This window comes from Aedes albopictus, chromosome 2 (assembly GCF_035046485.1).
Source record: "Aedes albopictus strain Foshan chromosome 2, AalbF5, whole genome shotgun sequence".
NCBI classification, from domain to species: domain Eukaryota; kingdom Metazoa; phylum Arthropoda; class Insecta; order Diptera; family Culicidae; genus Aedes; species Aedes albopictus.
Genome location: NC_085137.1, coordinates 396,435,862 through 396,453,211, shown reverse-complemented (window position 1 = coordinate 396,453,211; position 17,350 = coordinate 396,435,862). Strand labels below are relative to the sequence as shown.

Sequence of the window (17,350 nt, the reverse complement as noted above, 5' to 3'; positions counted from 1 at the left end):
ACCTTGCCCGTTATTTGTAGAAACAATACAAAAAAAATCGACAAAACTACTCAAAACTGAAACGATGTTCTTTATAATCAGCCAGGACTACACACTAATTGTAACCAAGCCATACGAGAATAAAGAAATGTTTCTTACCACGTTGAACGAACAACACCACAGACCTTATCGAACTATGGAGACGAAAGAGAGAAGTGCACATTCCGTAGGACTGTTGTACGATGTCATTTCAAGAAACCGATGCCAGATAGAAAATTTCAAGACACTTGTGTACTGTGAGAAACGAACGAGCAGAAGAATAACTCCAAGAGTTCCAAAGACCAGTATCGTAAAGTTTGCATGACTAACTGAAACACTTCGATCAAGCAGGGCTTGACCTAACCGAAAAGCGGGCACGATAGAAACTAAACAACTGCAGCTTCAGTTTTATGGATCCTAACGCACCATCAAACGTTAAAATGATGATTTGCCGAAGAGAATCGAAAAATTTGCGAATAATAGTTACAACCTGAGTAAAACCAAACATTGCACCGCGGTTGTTGTTATTTCACACAGAAAGTCCCCAATTTCGTATAGACGAGCGCACCCGTCGTTGTTCATCAGGGATCTGTCGGAATATGGGCAAATGGAATTGTTGGGTAAGTTTTTGTTTAGTTTTATTTACTTCAACATCTTTGGGACAATTCGTTCACAGACGAACAGTCTTCTTCAAAAATCCATCGCTTAACCCTCCAGGACGCGCGTTGTTGTAACAAGTACAACACTACAAAAAAAAACTCGCTCGTTGTATACAGCGCGAGCGCAGTACAGTTTCAGTTGCTTGATAGCGCGCGTCGTAAAGGTTAATTTACACAACCCCCATTCATTTATCTAATTCAATATACTTACATAGATAAAACTGAATCTGGTGGGGGCTGGCTCATCGAATCTTCCGGTCCGCTTTAGTGCTTTATGCATCATTGTGGCCAGGTGTTGTTCTAGTTTTTCCAACTGTATTGTAAAGCATGAGCGGTGATCCTTGGCATCCTTGTGAAATTAGGGGACTCGGAATGTTGATCGACCACCGATTACTGCTGGCAGATGCAGTGGAAAGTTTGTCTTAATACGTATCAATCGTCTCTGACAAACGAGAAAAACTGACTTCACTGATTACCTGTCTCTGAGCCAAATATGGTATAGAGTCTTCAGTCTCCGATTAGTCGCTTCATGTTTGATGGAGGCTTTCAATCCAATGGGGTAACACAGTCGCTATCCGAATGAAGAGAACAATATTCCGCGTAATATATCACAAATCAAAAGAGGTGCGGTACATTACGTGGAATGGAGATGCTGAATTGGGTACCAGACCAAGTCCCTGCTGGGTGGCACGAAATAGATGAGCCATAGACAACAGAATCGTCAATGTCGTAGGGCATAGTATGTGACTATTGTCGAAACAACACTATTTTTGGTCATTGTCCAACCAAATCATAAGCGGCGTCCACTTACACTAAGCGCATAACTATGTTTAGGTCATGATTAGGATGAAAACATTGGTAAAATATAATAACACTTTTTAGTTTGTGTAGTTAGTTGAACTACAGTTAACTTTTATTGAGACATTTTCTGTAGGTTTACTCTGGATTGCAATACATAAGCTGCCCTTTAACTGAATTATTTTATAACAGTAAACAACATTATTTCTGGTGGGGGCTGGCTCACCAACACTTCCGGTCCGCTTTAGTGCTTTATGCATCATTGTGGCCAGGTGTTGTTCTAGTTTTTCCAACTGTATTGTAAAGCATGAGCGGTGAGCCTTGGCATTCTTGTGTAAATTGGGGTACTCGGAATGTTGATCGATCACCGATTATTGCTGGCAGATGCAGTGGAAAGTTTGTCTTAATACGTATCAATCGTCTCTGACAAACGAGAAAAACTGACCTCACTGATTACCTGTCTCTGAGCCAAATTTGGTATAGAGTCTTCAGTCTCCGATTAATCGCTTAATGTTCGATGGAGGCTTTTAATCCAATGGGTTACATAGCCGCTATCCGAATGAAGAGAGTAATGTTCCGCGTAATATATCACAAATCAAAAGAGGTGCGGTATATTACGTGGAGCGGATGTACTGAATTGGGTACCAGACCAAGTCCCTGCTGGGTGGCACGAAATAGGTGAGCCATAGACAATAGAATCGTCAATGTCGTAGGGCATAGTATGTGACTATTGTCGAAACCAAAAAAACTTTTAATGCCCAACCAAATCATTAGCAATATCAATTTGCTTCAAACGCGTTCCAGTGATAGGGTTAAGATTAGGATCAATTATTACAATACAATTTCACGTTTCAATATGTGTTTAGTAGTTTTAGAGGTAACAGCCTAATAAGAAATTTTCTGTAGGTAGGTTCATAACTTGCCCTCAATGAGTTGAATGTTATATTGCCTCACAACTGTGAGCAACATTATTACTCCTTAATAAAAGGTTGTATCATCAATATGGACATAGACTTGCTGAACGAAACATTTGACCAATTAACATCTTTCAGGTATAAAATAGGTAGTAGGACAAAACTTTTATTTTTAAAAGTAGTTATCTATGTTCATGATAGAAGAGTAGCGTAAAGTGATACCACCCGTTACAGATCCAGAAACGTTTCACACTGAAAGAAGGTTGGAATGACAGTTGTGCTCATTCTGCGAATGGAGTGACGTGAGAAAAGTCGGAGTCGTATATCGAGATGAGGAATCCACTCTCGAATGAAGTGACTCGCCGTGTAAATCAAATGGAGAGTCACTTCATTCGAGTCGAGATTTCTCACCTCGATATACGACTCCGACTTTTCTCACGTCACTCCATTCGCAGAATGAGCACAAGTGTGAACAGAAGATCCGAACTACTAGGTGTAGGAAGAAGTATGTTTATTTCCCCTCCCCTTCCCCAACACTCTGTAGAATTTTGATACAACTTCACGTAACTGTTTTGGAGGCTTCACTTATTTGTGCTCATTCTGCGAATGGAGTGACGTGAGAAAAGTCGGAGTCGTATATCGAGGTGAGAAATCTCGACTCGAATGAGGTGACTCTCCATTTGATTTACACGGCGAGTCACTTCATTCGAGAGTGGATTCCTCATCTCGATATACGACTCCGACTTTTCTCACGTCACTCCATTCGCAGAATGAGCACAATTAACAAATTTACAACAAACACGCTATAACAGTACATATCTAGAGAATCGTGGAGGGTGAGAAACATGAACTAGTAGCAGTATTCATATAGATTAACAATTATACTCTATTATGTTCAATCATTGCAACATTATACTAATATGTGCGGGCCGCCCATTTGCGGAGTTGTGCGGCCAATTATTCTTTTTCCATTCCAGAAACGACCGTTTTGAAGCAAGAAGTGTCCTAATGGCCAACACAAACGGGACTTGTCCGAAACACAAAAGATAAGTACAACAATTTTATAATCAGGCACCCAACTCTTTCTACTACTTTGCTAATAGATAAATACTTCAATATCAATTATTTGTTTGTTTGCGCCTTTATTTATGACATTAATGAAGAATTCGTGTCGCCGCGAAATAGTTTACAATTTATCTTATTCACATTTTTCAATTCACTTTAAAGTATCTGACACTGCTTTTACAATTGTGTATGTAAACTTGTATCTTAATTATGTTCATTATTAATAGTAGTCGGATAATCCAAGTCTAGTGATTTTTTTTCCCAAGGAATAGAAAGAGTTGGTGTCATAATCAATACAATACTTGAAACTGGAAACTCCTTATTTCCCCCTATGGGTTATAGGGAGGGGCGGGACATTCGAGCCTACTCATCAGTGGAAAGGACTTGATATGCTAATCGGTTTAGCATAGGGCAGATACAAGTCTACTGGTAGACGTATCGCCCAGCGAAACAACGCAGATTGGCCACGGCCAGGGGGTGCGTTGATTATAACAGAATAACAGAATAACAGAACAGTAAACAACATTATTTCTTCTTGATAAAAGATGTATTAACAAAATCATTTAAATGTGGACATAGAATTGCTAAACTATACATCTGATCAGATATATTTCCGGTATAAAAATTTGGGGTGGAGAGTTAAACACCTACGGAAAATAGTTTTTCAATGTCAAACAAACATCACATGAACACAGCTACCAATGAACCAAACCTTCTCTACTGTCTTCAAATTTTGCCGCTTCCTATCCTCAATTGAACTTATCTGACACTAGTTAGGACTGTCTATGGAAAACCCGGGTTCCTAATTCTGGGTAGGACTTGTTAAAACGGGATGCCTGATATGTACTGCGGACAAATGGGCTGGAAGTACTGAGCAATCACAATTACTGTCGTACTAATCATATTAAATGCATGCTTTTCTACTTACATCCCGAACGTCGCCAACCGGCAAAGAGGACATGACGAAAAAAAACGCGAGATGGCCCTAACAAAAACTAGAAAGGCGATGAAAATGGTCACCGATGCAACGATATGGAAACAAAATAGATGAGAAATTATCGATCAAATCATAATCTATGAACATATCGCTAATGTTCTTTATCATTCTTTCTTTTTCTCGTTTCAGCAACAAAATCGAAAGCTCTCTACTATCTCTTCATTTTCTGCCTCTTCCCATCCTATTCCCACATCTTCCTATTGAGTTGTCCAAAAAATGTCTCACGAAACCTAATGCAAGCCTATCCATATACGTGAGAACAAAAGATGTTTACAAAGTTCTTACAGATAGATTAACACGGGAAATCTGAACACAAACCACTACCACACAGGAATTTGGATTGGTCAATATCCTCTATCCCATCTATTTAATGTATCTGACACTTGTTGGGACTGGTAACGCCAGCGCCTGCCTGTGGAAGATCCCGGTGTGCCAATTCGGTGTAGGACATGTTAACGGGGGAGGCTTAGTAGGTTCACATCTGCCTACAAGCAGATGGGCTGACAGTTGTCGGCCTGGGTGTGGACTGAGCAATTACAATTACAATTTACATAGATAAAACTGAATCTAGAATTCTATGTCACGCATTTCGGTTCGCTACTGCTGCGCTCCATTCTCGGAAACGTCCTGTCCTACACTTTCCAAATCGATCTCGACCTGGTCAGCCCATCTAATTTGCTATGCTCCTGTCGTCTTGTACCATCCAGAATTCTTGTGAACACAATCATCGCAAGGTTACTATTCGCGGCATTCTTGTTCGTATCCTTTCGGCTTTGGCCGATTCTATAACACTAGCCCGAATGACACTAGCCCGAATGCACCGTTAGCCCGACAGGGTTATTCTGTGCGGCGTGTGAGGTGAGACGGACGGTTTCGTCTCACGTGACGTGAGACGACTAATGTAAATCAAATGGGGCGAGTCGACTTTTGTCACCTCATTCGACTCGTCTCACCTCACACGCCGCGCAGAATAAGCCTGCGAATGTCACTAGCCCGAATACCACAAGCCCGAATCGACAGGCTTATTCTGCGCGGCGTGTGAAGTGAGACGGACGGTTTCGTCTCACGTGACGTGAGACGACTAATGTAAATCAAATGGGGCGATTCGACTTTTGTCACCTCATTCGACTCGTCTCACCTCACACGCCGCGCAGAATAAGCCTGCGAAATTCATCTATCAGTATCTTGGTAATAATATAATACGGAAGAACAGCGTATGTTCCAAAGAAGGAAAAATCTGCCGGATTTGTAAATTGATTATGGCGCAAATGATGGTGCTAATACGATTTGCGTCAATAAATCTTGAAAGAATAGCCGATACCTTTAAGAAGGAAAAATCTGATGAAAATGTTAATTAGTTTTCCCCAAAATACCTTATGCTACCATTCGGGCTACTGGTATTCGGGCTAGTGTTACATTCGGGCTTGTGGCATTCGGGCTAGTGTCTTTCGGGCTAGTGACTTTCGGGCTAGTGTCATTCGGGCTAGTGTTACAGAACCGCTTTGGCCACCTTCTGGATGCTGGGCTCACCGTAAGACCGCAGCGAGCTCGTGGTTCGTTCTTCATCGACATACACCGTTGTCCTACACGCCGCCAAAGCTCACCCTTAGCGCCCACCGGACACATTACTAGCGTCCTGTACATTAGGCCGTCCCTTATTTTGTAAAACTTAGAAATGTTATAAGTTCGTTGGTGGAAAATGATCGTTTTAGCTAAGAAATGATCGTGTCAAAATTTGAAGTCCGTATCTCAAGGCTAAGTGGTCCCTCAAGGGGCCTATTTATAGTTGTCAAAAATGGTATGGGACCAAAAAACATTAATTTTTTTTTCGGCCAAAAAGTACGCTTTTCTACTAAAACCGGTGATTTTAGAACCCTAAAGGGCCAAAAAATGTGCTTGGAATTGCGATAACTCTACTCGTTTCTGAGTTACTGACAAAAAACAACCGATAAATCTGCATTTTTGACCATTTTTTTAGATTCCGAAGAAAATCAACACTATTTTGTTCGAGATGCTCCATCCGTTTGTGCCAGAGCACGAAACTTCCTATACAGCATTACATGACATGGCCTTTTGCCTGCTACTCACCGCCTGGTCTAGCTTGAATTGATTGTTGGAGTGGCTCGCAGTTGCCAACTCGCCGTTCGGATTATCCACTTCGCAGCCAACGTCAAACTTGACCGAGTACCCCTTCTGCACGATTCTACTCACCGAGAGAAGATTTGTTGTCAATCCGGGAATCAGTTGCACGTCGCTGACTGTGACGCCATCTTGATCGCCTCTGCACTTTGGCTGGAGATTTGCCGAATCGCAGGCAACGATGTCCGGGCTGCAAAACGGTGAGTCGTCGATAAGGAGAGCGTCCAACATAGCTCTGGTCCTCACAAGTTCCTACCTCATGCTTCCACGGGTCAGACGATGACAAAGACCGCCAACAATAGAAATACACTAGAACTCCGATGGCGCAGTAGTCACTTTTCCTAATTAATTCCATTAATAACTTTAAATGTAACAATTGATTGTTTATAAGTGTCCATCTTGTAGAGGATCTTTTGTTTTGGTAAACAAAATTTATTTGACACTTATAGGACCGCTACTGACGCTGTAAGGGCGTGGTAAACTAGATGTTAGTCACACGAACAGTCGCGACATTGGACTTCTGTGGCTAGTTATTCTAATCATTCCATATCGGAAAACGAAAGCGTGCAGTTGATTTTTTTCACCGGAGCGTATTACAAAATCAAACGGTTTTCGAGTGCGGTTTTTAAAACAAAATCACGAGGAAGAGTTCCAAAGGGAAGGATATAGAGTGAAATTGAGAAGAAAAATCGAATAGTGACAAGTGATTGAGGGAATTTCGATTTGGCGAAAAGGACGCCCGTCTGCAAAAAAGGCAGCCATTTTGTTTTTGCGAAGAGTGAATAAGTGAACAAGTGAGGTTAGGGGAGAAGTGTCCGGAATGGAGGAACCGGACGGTTCCGAAGAAGGAGCAGTCGGAGGCACATGGCCGACGGCCCACGAAAGCGATCACCAGGACAACGATGGAATGCGAAACGAACAACAAAAAGGCGAAAGGAAGTGGGAGGATATCCTCTACACGTTCACCGATGCCCCACCGAATCGAGTCTATGTCGAGCTAGTGGACAAGCACAACCCGGATGCGAAAATCAACAAGTTTGCGTTGGGAGCAACGCTACGCAAAATGCAGGGACTCCGAGGACACATCATCGACATGAAGTATGTCGGACGCTTCAAGATCATCGTGCTACTGAACAACTTCATCAAGGCCAACCTACTGCTGCAGAAGCTGAACGCCGAAAGTAAATACTATCGTGCATACATTCCGACCCACCTGGTCGCCATTACCGGAAAAATCACTGGAATCCCGACCCACCTCACGGAAGAAGAAATCAAGAGCGACCTGGAATGCGAAGAACCGGTACTACAGGTACGTAGGCTGGATCGATACATCGAAGGGCGAAAGGTTCCATCAAATGCAATCAGCGTAACCTTCCGAGCGAAACAGCTACCGGAGAAGGTAAGACTGTTCTCCTGCACCGCGCAAGTACTTCCGTTCACTAAGCGAGTGGACCTTTGCGAGAAGTGCTTAAGATACGGCCATCGTACAATCAACTGTAACGGGTCACGACGGTGCCGCCGGTGCGGCAATCGACATGAAGAGGAAGCCGAATATGAAGAATGCCAAAAACCCATCAAGTGTGCCAACTGCAGAACGGAGGGACATAGTTCCACCGATCCGAAGTGTCCAGAAAGGCAACGTCAAGCAAGGATCAACTCAGTCCGCGCAAAATCCAACCTAACATATGCCGAAGCAAGAGAACTGTGCCCAGTCTCATGCTCAAATGGATACGACCTTTTGAGTAACTTCCAGGAATATCCATCACTGAACGACGCCTACTCAAATGCAGCAAAAGCAAACGCATCCTTCAAGCAGCAATGGGAGAAAACCAACATCCCACGAGAACGCATCACACCTGCGGTAAAGCTGTGGAAACCAAGCGACAACGAAAAGGACAAACGAAAGAAAAACAAGCGAAAACACGAAGCTGAACCCGTAAACAGTGCAGAGAAAGAACAGGAACCAGGAAAGAAGAAAGGAGAGGAGTCGTCCGGAAACGGAGCGGGTTTGAACAACCCCCACCGAGTACTGGACATGGAACGAGTACAGGGAATGATTCGAGATGCCACAGTGAAAGCGACCGAAAACGCAAACAAGGTGCTCCAAGAGCAGGTTATGAAGTTTTTCTCGATGGTGATCGACCAGGGTTTGCCAGATGAAGTTAGGGAAAAGTTTAAAGAGATTTCGAAAGAGTGCTTTGACCTCCAGAAGACGATTGTGTAAAATTTAAAAATGGCTAAAACGTTCAAAATGTTTCAAAGTAACATACAAAGCTTGAGTACGAACAGAGCAGAAATCCAAAGAATATTAGAAGCAGAAAATTACGATGTTGCATTATTGTCCGAAACTTGGACGCAATTAGACCTAGAACAAACAAATAAGTATAGACTTCCAAATTACCATCAACTTCTACACTCCAGGCCAGATAATTATGGCGGAGCGGCTATTTTTCTTAAAAAATCATACAATTATTACCCAATTCAAATGCCAACACTTTCAGATTTTGTACAAATAGTAGCGCTCCGAATAGCAGGGTTAGATCTTGTTATAGTATCTATCAAGGGGTTGGAAACTCTGACACCTTGTGTTAAACACCCGTTTCACACACCAAAAACACCTTTTGACACACTTCGACACCTTTCAGATGTGCTACCAGGATATTTTTTTATTTTTCTGGCATCATTGGCCTGCCGATGTTTTTGTTTTGGTTCGAAGAAATACGTTCGTCTGCCCCCCAATCACATGGGATCGGGACAAATTATTGTCGTTGGATTGCTCGGAACCGGGAAGAGGCAGCAACGGAAGACCGGATGAGTTTACACTGGAGAACTTCGACCCGCCCAGCTTAAAAGATTCGATACAGCTGGTAGACGAAATCCTGTGTCAACACCATCATGGACCGGATGACGAAACTCGACTACTCTGCCGCCGCCGCAGCCCAAGACCAAAATAAAGGAGGCCGACTGCCAGACGTTTAACACCGGTGACCAAGATTTTCAAGGAGCAGCAAGTGAGGAAGCCGGAAAAGATCTTGACCAGCCGAGCGTAGCAATCAGGTTGGAACGAGGATCCTGATGCAACCGCGGAATTCCATGAGGGTCTGCCAGGGTCAACCACCGGTGGGTAACCGGTACGGAAGTGGTGGTGGTATGGGTGCTGACAACGGTGGACAATCGGCGGCGCTTCAGTCGTTGCCCGTCGTACAGCCGGACGGCTTGATCGAAGTTGACCGATACATACAGAGTCACGTTCACCAGCGCCGTGATCAGTTTCATAGTGGCCATGATTTCCGTGTGACGAATCGTCCGAAACGATTGAATCCACCGGAACTGTTTGACCAACGTATGTGTGAAGTCACAAAAGTTCATCTTGAGCTGTTTCCAGACATGATCAGTCAAGTGATCAGCAGCTTCTCTTGGAGCAGCAAGTGAAAACGCCGGAACACGATCAACCACCGAGTAACCGGTACAGAAGTGGTGGTGGAAGGGATGCTGATAACGGTGGACAATCGCGCCCGGATACGCATCAGTTTACTACCGAAAGCAACAGCGAGGAATGCAAGGAGGAATGTAAATTGTAGTCGTATTGAGAAAGTATTCTTTTCTGTTTTTGGACGGGTTTTTACTTTCAATTCGAGTTTTAGTTTAACGTTAATAGTGAGTTAGATTTTGTGATTTAATACGAGCACTATTCACACTTACAATCAGAAAAAAATGGAACTAATATGCCAACAATAAATTGTATTGAAAGTAAAGTAAACAGTGTATTAAAAGTGAAGTACGAAAGTCTAATCCGTCCTTGTGCTGAAAAATCATGTAAATGATGTAATGTGGATTCAAGAAAGCTATGCTTCAATTTATATTTCGCATTGAAATCGGCAAAGTTAAAAGTTCTTGCTTCTGGTGTAAATTCCCCACTAAAAACTCCTTCATAAACCAGCAATGATCCCTCCCAAGACGTCGGATTGATTAGATTCTATCTTGCTCTGAACGAAACTAGCGCTTCTTCGAGAGCTGACTTCCGAAAAACCAATATTTTTATTTTAATAATAATTCAATCTTGTTATAATTACAATTCCTTTTATGCAATTCTACCTTCCACCTTCATCCATGTTTCCCTTCAGCTCGGTGTGCTTGATCGTTAGCGCGGCACTTCAGTCGTTGCCCGTGGTACAGCTGGACGGCTTGATCGAAGTTGACCGATGCATGCAGTCACGTTCACCATCGCTGTGATCAGTTTCATAGTGGCCATGATTGCCGTGTGACGGATCGTTCAAAGTGATTGAGTGCACCGGAACTGTTTGACCAACGTCTGTGTGAAGTCACAAAAGAGATCTTGAGCTGTTTCCTTGGTTGATCTCGTCAAACTACTCAGACTCGGACATCGTCCGGATGCTCACTGTTGCAGCTCTGTGGTAATTTGGCCTATTAGAACTAGTTCATCAGCGTAGTCAATACCGATTGGGATTCGAATCCTTTCAGGATGTATTTCTCGATCCAGCCGTCCACGATTGTGGTGATGGCCGACTTCGAGTATCTCCGAATAAAATACATTTTTTTCTCATCCGTTGCACTTTCCAATCCGTCACCACCACTAGCAGATGAGCGCGAACACATTTCTTGGAGTTTTGAACTTCTTGTTCAACTGCTGCTGCTGCATCGTACGCATTCCGAGTCCAAATTTACCGTTCCGACATAGTCTGGATCGTACCGATTGTTATCACTTTTCACCCGGGCCACGATTGATTCCTTCAGATTCCTTCCACTATCATCAAAACAAACAACTGATGAGGAGAATCTCGAAAAGTGTTGCCAGTAAATTGAAAAAGAATGACGTCTATCACATGAGCTGTCAAAAACGTCATTGAACTGCTCATGCACCGAGAAACACATAAAAACACCCAAAAACACCCGATCAGCACACTTCAGCACATTCCAGGGTGTCAGAGTTTCCAACCCCTTGGTATCTATTTATGTCAGTCCATCAATAACTAATAATACGTTTGAAGAAGATATTACTAAAATTGTTAATACGTTAAGACCGTTCAAAAAAATGGTTATCGGTGGGGATTTGAATGCCCACCATTATATATGGGATCCAGAAGGAGATAGATCCGATCGACGCGGGGAAATACTGATGCAGATAATCAACGACCACGACCTACTCATGCTGAACGATGGAACGAAGACATTTATACCTCTCCAATTGGACCGGCGATCAACAGCGATAGATCTGACGATGTGCACGGCCGCCATCTTCCCAGAAGTGCTTTGGAAGGTTTTGGACACGGGTGTAGGCTGCAGTCATCATCTGGCCATAGAAACCACAATCACCACAGCTCAAGCTACTCAAGAAATCAGATACATCTACAACCACAAGCGGATTAACGAAGAGCTGTCGAAGCTGAATGACACGGAGATGGAAAACATCGGAGATTTGATGAACAGTGTTAAAAAGCTAACGAAAAAGCATAGGAAAAAGGATAACAGACAGCCCAAGTTTTGGTGGAGCGAAGACGTGGATGAAGCCTGGAAGATCAAAAGTGAAGCTAGGAGGAAATTCAACAACACATCCAGTGAAGAAAATCTAATCGAATATAAGAAGGCAGCAGCAATATTTCAACGGAAAAAACGACAGGAAGTTTTGAAAAAAGTGAAGGAGTTCCCAGAGGAGTTGACACCGTTCTCGAGCTCCAAAGAGTTGTGGAGAAAAGTAAGCCGATTAACAGGAAAACACGTCCATCGCAAGGAGAACAATGTAGCGTGGGATGTCCAAGAAGAAGCAGAAGAATTCCTAGACACTCATTTCGGTGAAAACGACGTGCGAGTGGTTGGCAGCTACGGCGTAGCAGCCCACTACAACATACTGGATCTTGAGACGTGGCATAGAATTCTAAAACGAAAGAAAAACACCGCCCCTGGAGAAGACCGCATAACCTACGAGATGCTCAGGAATCTAAGCGACACCGCTACTCGAAACATAATTGAAGATCTGAATCGCATGTGGAGGAATGGCAGACTCAGCGACCCTTTAAAGACTATTAAAGTGGTTGCTATCCCGAAGCCTGGCCGTGACCAAAGTACTGCTTCTGGAAAACGACCGATTTCCCTGGTGCCAACACCAACAAAGATCGTGAACTCGGCGGTCTTGGAGAAACTACAAGACTTCATCGAATCACGAAACATACTCCCACACACCTCTTTTGGATTCCGTAAAAACATGTCGACAAATACTTGCCTGTCCTATGTCATCAACACCATTAAGCAGAACAAAAGAGAGGGATTCATTTCAGCTATGGTTTGCGTAGATTTATCCAACGCATTCAACGCCGTACAGGTGGATAAGCTGGAAGAAATCCTGTGTTCCTTCGCAGTCCCGAACGAGCTCACGGTTTGGATAACATCTTTCCTGTACAACCGTCAAATTACGATGAAGTTGAGGAACGGATCGGCTAGTCGAATAATCTCCAACGGGCTGCCTCAGGGAGATGTCTTATCACCAACTTTGTTCAACCTGTACACTGTCGGGCTACACAGCGGGGAGGAAGATGTAATCCTCGTACAGTACGCGGACGATTTTGGAATAATTGTAAGAGCCAAAAGTACGGAAACACTGAACACGAAGGTGCAAAATGCTGTGAACAACTTCGTGACTAAGGCGGAGCAATTGAACTTCAAAATGAATCCGGAAAAAACAAAAATAGTCCTCTTCACAAACAGCAACAACACACTCAATGTCAGAGTAAACGGAGCCCCTCTGGAAACGGTAAAAAGTACCCGTTACCTTGGGGTGACGATTGACCGTTACCTCAGCTTCGGGGTTCACATACGGGAAACCCGAGTAAAAATCAACGACCGACTGAATATGATCAAGGTAATATCTGGCATCAAGAGCGGTAGTCATCCGCAAGTGCTGATGAACATTTTCAAAGCACTAATAAGGAGCGTTATGGAATACGGCTGTGTCGTGACATGGAATGCCAAGCAAACCAATAGAAACATCCTTAAAACACTGACAAATCAATGTCTGAGGAAAGCGACTGGGTGTACTAAGAGCACACCGCTTAATGCACTCGCAGCTATATCTGGACAAGAACCGTTAGACCTTCGAATGGAATATGCAACCGGCAGAAATGTAGCGCGATGTTTCGAAAGGAGAAACGTAGTTTCGAAGCAGCTAATGCAAATACCTCAAATTGAAAATGGCGAGGAGGACAAATACTCGTACATGGAAAGAGTATATAGCGAGAATAGGAATCTATTCAACAAAATCATGCCGATAGAGGAAGTACCAAGCTTCGTCGAAGTCGAAATTTGTTCAACATTAGAAGGCGTTATTGGACCCAAAAGGAATCAACCGAAGATGAAGTTAAAACAAGCGACACTAGGGGTAATGCACGGCAAGTACAAAAACCGAGGACGTGTATTTACCGATGCGTCCAAGGAAGCAACAGTTTGTGCAATAGGGGTGTATATCGAGTCAGTACAAATTAGAAGATCCTTCAGGCTGGAGCAGGAAACAAGCATTACCGCTGCGGAGATCCAAGCTTTGATAACTGCATTACATTTGATCGAAGAGCACCAACTCCGATGGCAGGTGATATACACGGACTCGATGGCTGCCTGCTACATGCTGGAAAATGCCCTGGAGACCCGAAAAGCAGAAAGTATCATCACGGAAATACTAAAAATAGCACATCGGTGGGGTGTGTCCATTCAGTGGATACCAAGCCATGTCGAAACACAAGGCAACGACCTGGCGGATGAGTTAGCCCGACTCGGACTTCAAGAAACCTCAACTTTGTTAGAAAACAATCTTTTTGCGAAGGACGTTTTCATCCTCCTGAGAGCGCAGATGATGCAGAAGACCAAACAATGGTACGGGAGCTACTCCATCGAGAAAGGAAAGCGATACTTCGAACTACAAAACGTATTCTCAGAGAAACCCTGGTTCAATGGAAAAGACTTGACAGGAAAAGAAGTGAGGCTGATCAACCGATTAATGACAGGGCACAATTATTCACGCTACTGGCTGGCGAGAATGAAGATCGTGGACGACGAATCGTGTGAATTGTGCCAGGAAGCCGAAACAGCAGACCATGTTATTATGGACTGCCCAAGATACGGCCACACAAGGATGAACTACAGTTTCGAACGCTCACATAGGACACTAATGGACGTACTGAAATCCAAAAACCTTCTCCTATACAAAGAAATCAGCGACTTTGTGAGATGCTGCAAATTGGATTTGTAGCTAGAGAGTAACGACCCAACGTAGAAGTCAACAGGGCATATAGTCAACTCTGACTGGCCCTCAACGCGAACCGTCAACCAGCGGTTCAACCAGAAGAAAGAAGAAGAAGTTATTCTAATCCGCCAGCTAAGAGTTGTGCGCTAGCTGGTAGTGCAGCCTGGGCTTTGTTGTCCTTCTGACTTCAGCTAGATTGAGGAGGTACGATCTGAGCGTCTGTTCGTTCACCAAGGAGGAGCGGCTCAAACAGCGTCTGTTCTGGCATTCAGCGGCTGAGTAAGAAACGCTGCACCACGCCCAGCTAGATCCAAGGTGGTAGCCCCATCAGCGTGGTCGTCCCAGTGTTGGTTGGGATGTTAAACAGAACTGGCACGGTGGCCCTCCGGCGAGACAGGAGTGTTGGCGTAGGCCCAATAAGCCACCCGTAAAAATCCCCATTGCGAATAACATAGGAGAAAATACGACTCGATACAAGATACAATCGGCAAAGACCCACGCGACGAAATAAGGACTACGATTGGAAACTTGGAACATGAAATTGCAAGTCACTAGGTTTCGCAGGATGTGACAGGATAATTTACGACGAACTACATCCCCGCAACTTCGACATCGTGGCGTGGCAGGAACTTTGTTGGACTGGACAGAAAGTGTGGAAAAGCGGGCATCGAGCGGCTACCTTCTACCAAAGCTGTGGCACCATCAATGAACTGGGAACAGGATTTATAGTGTTACCTAGAGCAAACATACGATGGTTGCTCGCCGCGTGACGTGAAAATCGTTGTCGGCGACATGAACGCGCAGGTAGGAAGGGAGGAAATGTACAGACCGGTAATCGGGCGAAACAGCCTGCACGCCGTATCGAATGATAACGGCCAGCGATGCGTAAACTTTGCAGCCTCCCGTGGTATGGTAGTCCGAAGCACCTTCTTCCCCCGCAAAGATATCCACAAAGCCACCTGGAGATCACCCGACCATCAAACAGAAAACCAAATCGACCACGTTCTAATCGACGGTAAATTCTTCTCGGATATAACCAATGTCCGCACATACCGTAGTGCGAATATAGATTCGGATCACTACTTAGTCGCTGTATGCATGCGCTCAAAACTTTCGACAGTTATCACCACGCGTCGAAGTCGAACGCCGCGGCTCAACATCGAGCAACTTCGTAACGTAGAATTGGCTCAAGACTACGCGCAGCAGTTAGCAGTGGCCCTACCAACGGAAGAGCAGCTTGGCGCAGCTACACTTGAAGATGGCTGGAGGGACATCCGATCCGCCATAGGTAGTACCACGGCTACAGCACTAGGCTTCGCGACTCCGAATCACAGAAACGACTGGTACGACGGCGAATGTGAACAGTTGAAAAACGAGAAGAATGCAGCATGGGTGAGAATGCTGCAACACCGTACGAGAGCGAATGAGGCACGTTACAAACAGGCGCGGAACAGGCAGAACTCAGTCTTCCGGATGAAGAAGCGCCAGCAGGAAGAACGAGATCGCGAAGCGATGGAAGAGCTGTATCGCGCTAAGGACACACGAAAGTTCTACGAGAAGCTGAACCGATCGCGCAGAGGCTTTGTGCCACAAGCAGCGTTGCCAACCTTCCAGATTTATCTGGATTTATCCAGATTTTTGAGGTCTCATTTTGCAAAAATCTGGAAGATCCAGACATTTGTTTTCGGGATTTGTAAGGTTTTTCTCAGAATTTGTAAGGTTTTTCCAGGAATTTGTAGGTTTTTTTACACGATCCAGACTTTTCCAGACAAAACTTCCTAAATCATCCATTTTTTTTGGTAGGATGTGGCGAGAGCCAGAGACCAAACTACTTCAGTTGGCAGTTGGAACAAGAATGATTAATTTATTTTCTATTTCTATACATACAAATAGCATGGCTTACTAAGACTAATAGTTTGTCGTCTAATTCCGACACTCCTCCTCGACAATACAGTTTAGTAACCCTAACTTCTCTCTTAACAACTTCAATCGTAGGTGCTGCAGCGGTTTCGTCAGTATGTCAGCCAGCATGAACTCGTTGGGACAATACTTCAGAATGATTTGCTGCTGCTCTTGAAGATCACGAACGTAGAAATATTTGGTTGCGATGTGCTTCGACCGCTTCTCAATCTTTCCGTTTTCCACCAGTCGAATACAGCTCTGGTTGTCTTCGAATGTGGCTATTGGCAACGACACGTCTTTGCCTAGATCGACCATCAGCTTCTTTAACCAACTCAATTCTTGGCATGCTTCAGTTAAGGCCACGAGCTCCGCTTCCGTTGACGACAGCGCCACACAGGTTTGCTTGCGCGATGCCCAGCTAATGATGCCACCTCCAAGCCGTATCAGGAAACCGGAATTGGACTTCCTGTCCCGATGGTTGCCGGCCCAATCGGCATCCGCATACATCTCGAGCCCGTCAGCTGTGGATCCAAGTGTCAATTTGTGGCTACTGGTCGACTTCAAGTACCTCAGTACCCTCTTGGCCTTGTGCCAGTCCAGTTGTGTAGGG

At 44.3% G+C, this 17,350-nt stretch overlaps 1 protein-coding gene across 1 annotated transcript in view; it reads left to right on the top strand.

Moving 5' to 3' along the window:
* The first annotated feature begins 17 nt into the window (after nt 1–17).
* Nucleotides 18–17,350, top strand: part of LOC109414878 (DAZ-associated protein 2) — a 353,216-nt gene continuing 335,883 nt past the window's right edge. Inside the window, exon 1 of the mRNA XM_062853256.1 lies at nt 18–638. Within this exon, the coding sequence (XP_062709240.1) occupies nt 626–638 (13 nt within the window). The 5' untranslated portion in view covers nt 18–625. The remainder of the gene's footprint in view (nt 639–17,350) is intronic.